The sequence below is a fragment of the Agrilus planipennis genome, unplaced genomic scaffold, assembly GCF_000699045.2.
Source record: "Agrilus planipennis isolate EAB-ADULT unplaced genomic scaffold, Apla_2.0 scaffold11, whole genome shotgun sequence".
Lineage (NCBI taxonomy): Eukaryota > Metazoa > Arthropoda > Insecta > Coleoptera > Buprestidae > Agrilus > Agrilus planipennis.
Genome location: NW_020440736.1, coordinates 321,381 through 331,673, shown reverse-complemented (window position 1 = coordinate 331,673; position 10,293 = coordinate 321,381). Strand labels below are relative to the sequence as shown.

At 32.7% G+C, this 10,293-nt stretch overlaps 1 protein-coding gene across 1 annotated transcript in view; it reads left to right on the top strand.

The window, feature by feature from the left end:
* The window catches only part of LOC108733807 (prostaglandin E2 receptor EP3 subtype), a 31,651-nt gene that overhangs the window by 11,914 nt on the left and 9,444 nt on the right, over positions 1-10,293 (top strand). The window contains exons 2-3 of the mRNA XM_018465126.1: positions 2,633-2,810; positions 3,663-3,868. Coding sequence (XP_018320628.1) covers positions 2,633-2,810; positions 3,663-3,868 — 384 coding nt within the window. The remainder of the gene's footprint in view (positions 1-2,632; positions 2,811-3,662; positions 3,869-10,293) is intronic.

Genomic DNA, 10,293 nt, shown 5'->3' with positions numbered 1-10,293 from the left:
TAGGGTAGGTTAGGTTAGGTTATCGGGTTTTGTTCAAGTGACCACCCTCTTTCGATCCCCCACCTCCACCCGCTTGAAAATAATTTTTTTATTGAATTTTATTTGAATTATAGTGTATGAAAATTGTCAAAATAATCAACTTTCAACCCCGATAACTTTTTATGGGGTTTTACTCAGATGACCACCCTCTTCTGATCCCCCCTACCCCCACCCCATCTAACCCCCATAACTTTTTATGGGGGTGAGACCGGCACGAACTTTTTATGGTACAGTGGTGGGGGAGACCTCCTCTTTCGATTCGATTCGACATTTACCTTGTTTCCAATATTCATTTTCATTACTTTATAGATTGCCTCGATATTTTTATAGAGAAAGAGTGGAATTCTTCGGGAATTTTTAGATATATTTTTTATCATAATTCCCGTTTATTGAGGATCTGTTTTTTTAAAACCACTGTTACTTTTTAATACCTAATATAAAAGAACAAATATAAACGTTTATTAGTTTTAGTTTGCAAAATGATGCATAGAAAGACTGGTGGCACGTTAGTAAAATCGACTTTTGGAATTAATAAGTTCTTAACAAGTAAGGCAAACGCTTTAAAGTGCATAATTGAATGCATTTAATGTTNATGGATGAATAGCAAAAGTCGACTATTATCCGGTACTGTCGCCATTATCTGGTACCTAGCCGGATCTTAAACAAACTGCCGGATATATTTCATAGATTAAATGCTAAAAATGAACTGATATGGATGAATAGCAAAAGTCGACTATTATCCGGTACTGTCGGATGCCCGGCGCCATTATCCGGTACCTCGTCGGATCTTAAACAAACTGCCGGATCTGTGGGGTACTGGATTAAAACCACTTTATGATATGTTCCATTAAAAGTCAAATCAATATTCCTCTATGCATATACATACATACGTAAATTTACACATGGTACGTAAACCAAAATGTGCATTAATTTAAATACATGTACGTACATACGTAGGAGTTTTGAAGTGAATGTAGATGAGTACTGCATCATGTAATACAAGCATTCATCTGTGGATAATCGTGTTAAATATGTAGTTATTTTGGCTATTTGGGTTTGATGTAAACAACCACATTAAAAGCATCAGGCAGTTCTCTGAACGCGATTCATTTTGGATTACCTAATGAATAGCATAATTCGAATAGCTTCCCCTACATCCCTTAATTATCTGTCGAAGTAAATTGCTTATTATGGATGATCATGGCTAGATAGAGTTTCAATCGAACTTGAACAATATCGAGTAATGAAGGAAAATAGCCAAACCGTAATTATTGGTCTTAATTTCTTGTAACGTGCAATACAGACACGGGTTAAAGGACTCTTAGGGTTAAAAAATACGAAATACGTCTCACATTTCAAAATATAGCTACACAGAAACTTTTCTATTAATTTATCAATTACCTACATTTTCTTATGACACTAGTACGTCTGCTTTAAGCAAATTGTGTCAATTTTATTAATTAATTCTCAAAGAAGGAGTGGTTGTTATTGAAAGTACATACTTAAAAACATGCTTCACCAGATTAAAAAGGATAATCAAACTAATTAATAATAACATATACACTTCGATCTTTAACTTTATTTTTTTATTGTCTACTTTGTATTCAAAAAGTCAAATCTCTCAATTCCCATATCAATTGTATAAAGACAGCGATTTTTATGTTTGCGAATATTTTCAACATTTGGCTTTCAAATTTGAATCTAATATCTTCTTTTTGAAGTAAAAATTCTTACAGGAATCAAATCTGTTATTCATTTTCAAGTGTAACTCAAAAACATCTTTTCGAAATTCATTTTTTGACGTTATTTCGTTAAGGCCTACACATTTCAGGAAAATTTAATTTAGAATGGTAGATTAATTAGGACTTAATATTTTGAGAGTTTTCTAGGGTCATTCCATGAGTTACAACAAAAAAAAATAATAATAAAGGAAATATGATACTAGGCCATCAAATCGATGCTCACAATCTGTTGATATTGATTTGTCCTAATTCTTTGCACGTTTTTTTTTGTTTTCTCTCTGAAAAAGTACATGTATTTGTTTGTGAGCAAGATGTAAATAAGAATCTAGGTTTTGGACCATAATAGTGTAGCTGATTTTAAAGTAGAACGCATAAATTAAGCAAATTATACAATTTCACGAGGAAAAGTCGAGCCTTGTTTGGAATAATTGCGCTGCCAAATTCTGTCTACATTGTAGCGTCGATGATGTAACAGTATGAAAAGTGTAAAATCCCTTATTAATATTCAAAACAACGTCTAATCCAGTTATCCGAGCGCAATCAAAACTGAAACATAAAAATTGTGGTAGAGCTAGTTTAAAATTCCATGATCCTTTACACGCGCAAGAGGCATTACAAAAAAACTAACTGGGATGTTAACCATGTGACTTGCTATACAAATAGGACTGAACTAGATAAACTGTCAACAGTATTTTCTCATCATGTGACCAATTACTCAAGCAAATTTGTATTATTGTGTAATAATTTTTTTACCTGCTCACCACTTTGAATACGGTTAATGTTTTAAACTGCATAACATAAGGCTAAGGTTCATAAGACTCTCAACTACCTCTAATATTATTCCTTTTCAGATCGTCACATACAGGATGGTCAAAAGGACTATATTTGGTTTATGGCTGTCGGCATTCGTTCTGACGTATTTGCCTTTGCTAGGATTCGGTCTTTATTACGAAAATGGCAAATGTTGTAGGTACAGAGACGCCAAAGAAATAAAGGATATTGTTTATGCGTACGTCTTCTGCTTTATTGGTAGGTACTTCTAAGTCGCTTTTGCCATACCAGAGCTACTTAGTAATCTATTTAATGAAAATTTAAAACCATTAATTAGATTATATAAGAAAATTTACCGGAAGCTTGTTTGTTCCAATAAGCACGTGTAATTAAGTCCTTGAATGAAAGGCCAACTCATATTATACAATACGTGACTGTAAGCATAAATACCACGATTACTGGGGTGAGTATTACACATACTTCCTCCCACATATTCAACTTTTTGTTACTTTGTTGCACATGTACAATGTGGTCAAAAAATTAAGAGGCGTCTAAAAAGTACCTATATTAGTATATCTCATCGTCATAACGTCTTCAACCCGAAGACTGGGGGTACACGCACCTCCATGCCCTCCTATCTCGAGCCAGTTTTCGTATTTCCCAAAAACTACATTTCTATTTGCGAATAGTAATCTAATCTAGGTTTACCTCCTATCTTTAAATAGCCCTTCATGTCCGAGAGGGTGTCCAAATTTCAATTATTTACTTTAAAGGGATTTTTAAATGCGTTTTTGATTAAGGAATCAGATTATTATTTATTTATTTTTTTTATTTTTTATAACACCAATAGTTGATTTGACTAATGATTCCACATCGAAATTGAGTAATAAAAACCTTAATAATTTAAAACCAAACAGAATTATATCATAATTTAAAACCAAACAGTACGATAATTTATTTGAATTGGATTGATATCGTTTAAACGGTTAAGAAAAAAAAATGCATTTTTATAAACGATTACAAGTGGCTTCCGGTGGTAATAATAGATGATTGTTATTATTATCGAACGTGATTTAAATAAATTGGAATAATTTATTAAAATTGTTTTAGGAACAATGTTATGCTTGTGCATAGCACTCTGCAATATATCAATTATCATCGAACTTTGCCGAATTGGCAATCATACGCGTTCTTTATTGCGAAGATGTAGCAGATCTGGTATTAACAATAGGTATTCAACTCAAGAAGAAATAGCATTTGCTAAATTAATGGGATACATTTGCATAATTTTTATTGCATGCTGGATGCCCCAAATGGTAAGTCATTAATAGAACATTTATCTACAGGAACAAGGTGTCATCTTATACATAATTTATGGTAACGCCACACACAAGATGATAAATCAAATAAATTGTTATTATTATTTCGACGCTTTGTCACTTCTACTAGAACCGTAGGGTAGAGAGAGAATTATGGTCAAATCAATGTGAAATCAAAGTTAAAATAACTTAAAAGTTATTTATTCTCTCTTTTAACGTTGATTTCACACTGATGAAGACAGCGGACGAAACGAAATTTTTTTTGCAAACGCTATTTGTTATGTAGTAAAATTCCTTTTAGTTTTATTTTGGAGTGTTTGCACTGTAAATTATTTATATTTGTTAAAATTCTTAGGCTTACAAAAAGATCAATATTTCTAAACTACATGTTTCTAACAGAATGGCGAATAAGGTTGGGGTGACGTACCCTACCGTAATCATACGTCACATGAATTGACGCAGCTATTTCTAATCGGTATTTTCATGCGTCAAAAGTATCTGAACAAGTATAGAATACAAAATCTATAGCCAAATTACTAGCTTCTTTTAGTGCGATAAAGGACTACGATGACGTGCCAGCCCCACTTTCCTTTTTTTTTTGGCTCTTCTTCTACAGCAGGCTTTTATAAGGGCAAACTTTCTTTTATAAATTAGTGGAAATGTAACAGTTGGCATCGTTTGACTGACCTTCGAAATGAGAAATGAATGTAGCAGGGTTTTCTCAACAAAATTCTCAGCAGTGTAGCACGCGATATTTTTGCGCATGAATCAAATTAAAGGGTGTAAATTTTCAGTTTCGCGTGATTAACCTGTTTTACCGATAAATTTAAGACTTCTGCATAGGGAAATCGAGTTTAATAACATCATTTAACTCAGAAATTTATTAAAAATCTGCCAGGAATATATTATTCAACATATCAGTAAAGGTGGCCTTCCGGACACAAATTTCCTATCAATATCTATCTGGTATGTTACACGTTTTCGAAAATTTTAAACGAATTTATATAATTATGCCATAAATTAACGAGTCGATTTTGGTTACACTTTAACTCGAATTTTAGATCATCAACACAATACGATTAGAAATTTAATTAGAAATAACCGATATACTTTTAAATTTAACATTAAAGTTATTGTAGTAATAAGGTGACCAACTATTTTTTGTTCAAAAAAAGAATACACTTTGCAAGTATTTCATAAGTGAAAAAAAAAAGAAGAAAAAACGATAAAAACTTTATTTTCTTTTAAAAACATATTTTTCTTTGGAGTGGATTTTTTTTTGCTAGATGAGGATGTTCGTCTATTAATGTAGCCACATTCGAACAACTTTCTTTTTGAATATTAAATTTGACTGTTAAGACGGTTTGCGAAAAGAGTACAAAACTCAGTAAATGAGTATAGTTGGTCACCTTAGTAGTAACCAATAATAGCATCGATTTTTATACCAATTAAACATATGTTATACCTATAGTTACGGAATTAATTATAGTGTAATATTTAAAAACGAAATATTTCTTTTAGATATCGATTCCTCTGGCTCAGGTGTTTCATCATTCGAATGCATGCAGAATATTTTCGAAGATAGCCGACANGTCGGCGGGGGTGCCTCTTCCCCAATTTTGCAATGCTCGCCCCTTGAGCTGAATATTTCCTGATAATCGAAATGAAATTGCATGTAATTATACGCGATTTTGAAATCGAAATATTAAAAATAAAAATATGCATATCCATGATAAATAAATGACCTGCATCACCCATAACTGTTTATGTTTCATACTTCTCTGTATGTATAAATATGTTCTACACTCGACCAAGACCAACACGGAATATGCAAGACGAAAGACCAAATACGTTGAAATTATCACTTCCGATGGATTTAGAACAGTTTTTGTATTCAAATTTTTTTGTTTGCTTTACTAAATCTTTACATGGTTAAAATATAGAGACAAACTAATATTTTTTCGGTATTTTTACTCCTGTTAAGTACTTTGTACTATTTTTTTTGATGAACGCTTACTTTATACACTGGAAAAAGGGTAAGTTGTAGAGTTTTCGTAAGCATCACACTTATTTCCTTTAAAAATTCAGACAAGCTCAACAAAAATTTTAGCATTCTAAACAATTATCGTACCATCAAATTGAAAAATTTTGTGCTTAGAATAATTGTAAGCATCAGATTAAACGTGCAAGATGACCAAAACCAAGCCTAGAAGTGTTCGACCAAGACCAATAACAAGACTGGTCTGTTTTGTTCATCTAATGGTGCAGTTGAGATAACAAGTGATAGAATATTGTAGAATTATGTGATGGTTAAAAAATCTAATAGATAAATGACCTATTTAGATGTCTATGGTGTGGTAGTATTACATGTATAGAAAGCATGAACTTTGGGCTTAGGGTAGAATATAGAGATTAGCTTATGTGAAGTTTGAAATGGGTCAAATGGTAGTCTTTAGGTTAGGCTATAGTCCACCATGGTGGAAAGGTTTCCTCGATTAACACACGTATGACTTGTTACGCATCATGGGTTTGGATTAAGTTATGGCGAAGTTTACCATAACCTAAGCCGAGCCCTTTACATATAGGGTTGTTCGGAAAGTCATTTCGTTTTTTTTTGTGGAAATGAAAGACAGTTTTCGTATAATAAACAAATACTTTACACAAGTATTACTAATTTACGTTTGTTATAGTTAACATTCTTCAGGTAGAAGACAATTACGCACCTGTAAAACACTTTAGATGATGGTGGCACGTTAGTAAAATCGACTTTTGGAATTAATAAGTTCTTAACAAGTAAGGCAAACGCTTTAAAGTGCATAATTGAATGCATTTAATGTTGGACACCGTCCACTCCGGTATTATGATAAGGATGCAGTATAATTGACCTTGAAATATAATTTGATAAATGTTGGCATCGAAAGTAACGGTAAGTCGTGGGTGTCATGCAAATGCTTCGGAATTAAACCTGATAACACCCTTATACTGCGGTCGTTGAACACGCATATCAGCGACCTATACGAAGCACTATATAATTACGCAATTTCTACAATACGATAAACTCACTTATTCTTTCAAAGATTGGAGTTAATATAACAATAAGTAATATGCAGTTTTATTACATACCTGCCATAAAATATTTTCAAACACAACCTACCAGAAAGGAACCAGATGAATTTAATGTTCAAACAACTTCCGAAGACACCGTCATGTTTGAATCCAACTCTACGTTACAATAAAGACCTTTACAATCCACAAGGAAATAAAAAACCTAATCAAAACCTAACGTAACCATATATTAAAGTGTAAGATGAGGTGTTACAAGTTTTGGCCAATATTCCTAAATTACAACTGTTGTGAATAGAAAATCAAAATGACCTTATGTGTCACCTTGGTGGTGTATTTCGGTTCGAGTTCTTTGGACCTTGCAAAGTGGCCGGTAATTTCTCAGGTGTCACACAACGGAAGGCAATTATTGATGTAGTTCTAACTCATATGTCATCTCTATTCTTTAATATTCAAATTGACCAACATTTGTAGATGTACATATGGCAAGCTATAGAAGTCTGAATTAATTGTACAAACCGTTTGACAAGTAGTTTCGATACAATTAAATTTTCTTTAACATTCTACATTCATTATATGAAAATTCAATAAAACAAGGAAAAACTGTGCCAATAGAAGTCGAAATAATGGAAAAAGCTGGGTGAAATTGAAAAATAGATTGGCAACCAATTAGTTTTTAAATCAACTTCTACGTATTCCTGCAGGATAATCGGAAATTAAATTCAATAAATATTAACAACAGTAATCCAATTGTGTTTAGCAGATAAATAAATTGAAAACCGGTACACAATTCGCTGTCATTTGTGGAAAATAATTTATTTAAACCCTCTGATGTGCAGTTTATGCATAACATAGGAAGGCTTTTTAGTTCAGTATTTATATTAATAAAATAGTTACCTATTAAAAAAAAAAACGTTTAAATTCGTTTGACCAAATTATTCAACTACGTATGTGACAAAACAAAATAGAAGTTCCTATTAAAATGCATGAGTACTGAAGTCTTCCAGTTATGACGTTGATGATTTAATTTTTTTTTTAATAGGGAAGACCAAACTGCAGAAATGGGTTATGTGGATGATTCAGCAAGTATTGAAACTAAAATTGAGTTATTGGGAGTTAACCAAAGTTATGGCCCGAGTTATTTTTGTTATAAATGCACTTTCATTTGCAAAGTGGCTTTTGTAGTTTACGCTATTATCGATCGATGACGTATGATATTCTGCAGTTGAGACATTATAAAAGGAGGTGTTTACACCTTGACCTTTGATTAAATCAAAAGTAATGAGATTTGGCGAGAAATATATTACGGGAAACATCTTACTTCCTTTTGCCCGATAAGAAAGTGCGGTCGGGGGAGAGGTGTGTAAGGACTAAGGATTATGACGTAATGAATTGCGTGACTTTCGGCAATCTGGGGCGCCAACTTGTCCAATTCTGCCTGCAAAATGTCCTTCGTCAAAATACGAACTACCTACCACCACATCAGGTAACGTGTATGATGTAAGCAAAAGGTTTAACGCAAGCGCCCCTTCTTACCAAAAGAAATCGCATTTTTTAAACTTCTTTTTCTCACTCTTACCACGGCTGTGAATTGTTACGGTTGCAATAATTGTCATCATGAATTGTTTGTACATTACGCTGTGTTTTTCGATAGTATCAGTGTTGATAAAATTAAACGACGCTCACGGTCTTACAACTTTCGGCAAATCGCAGAGCATCCATCCGCAAACACCACCACCGTTCCATCCTGGTACGAATGGCTTTTATCTTGATCTAATTCAAACTTGATGCACCATTCTGTACCATCTTATTTCAATATTTGTTTCGTAAATAAAACACCGGGCAATCAGTAAAGGCTTTGCATTTGTTGAAACGCTTCCAATATGATTTTCCTTCACGCATTCAGCGTTACACTTATTCTCTTCGCTGCCGAATTGGGTGAGAACAATTTAGTTGCGCATCACGAACCGACAACACGCATTTTCATTTTAACGCACTAATTTACAAAATAAACCGAAACCAAATTATCACAATTGATATTGAGTTTCTCACGAAGTATTTTCACAACTTGGGCTTGCTACTTTCAAACACCTAAACAAATCTCAAGTATTTGGTTTGTTTCAAAACAATAAAATATTGGTTTATTATAACCGATCGGACCTGCTGAAAACGTTTGCTAAAGCCGATCGTTTGCTATATCCAAGTATAGATTCTTCCGTTAAAACCAAGCGTGCGTTATAGCCGTATTTTAAAAAGAGCTTCTGTTTTCTTGAAACTTGTACTTTCTAAGCGATAGTCGTGTTTAGTTATGTGGTATAGACAATAAGTCGGCTTATCGTAATTTCTTCAGAAATAATTTTTGGATTAGTCTTTTATGTCCTCAGTTTCAGCCAAATCGTGCATAAATCATACCCAATGCAAACCAATACCCCAAACAAGCTGTATAGCAGATATTAGAGACCCTTCAAAAAAATATTGCTTGTGTGGAGATAATACTGCACCTACTAATGGCTTATGTCAAACTACACGAAAAGGTAATAAAAACTTAACATATTTAAATATTTCATTATCATTTTCATTCACGTTTGTAAATCAGAATTCCTCCAATAGTTTTAATATTGCAATAAAAGCATTTAAAATGAGCTTGAAGGACTTCTGTTTCTTATAAACATTTACTTAAGGTATATGTTGATCTATTTAGGATACAGTAACTTCGATTTTCGTATCAGTTTTATTAACCCTATTGTCTGAAAATATGATTGGCATATTTCATTAATTTTACGAATTTTCAATATACGTATATAACAAGATGCGTACAGCCTTGGGAATTTATAGTTTATTTAAATTGAAATGAGAAAGTTAAATTTGATTTCAATAAATTAGGAATGAGTTAACAAAGCCGGTGTATGAGGTGCTAACTTGATTAAAAGAAAAAGTTGGAAAAGTAAAATGTATATTGGATTTTCTGGTTTCTGTTTGTATTCTGATTAATACTTCATGTCAAGGCTTACTATATACAAAACGCTCCGTGGCTTGCGTGATAAAAACTGACCTTTTCTTATTCCTGATAAATTAACACAAGTTTAACACAATCCCTGCCTAGCGAATAGGTTTCTTAACTCGATGAGATTTACGCATATGTTGCAGAGAAAGACAGACACAAAAGAAAATACAATTCGCATAGGTACGCATAAATTATAGATTAGAACTACGAACTTTTTGCATTTTATACAAGAACAAAATATTACATAATTTTATTCAAATACATTTTGTGCGTGTAATTATTGTATTTATCAGATTTGCAGGATCTTGATATTTTTATATCACTATAAATATAGGTTTGCTTGTTTGCAGCTCAG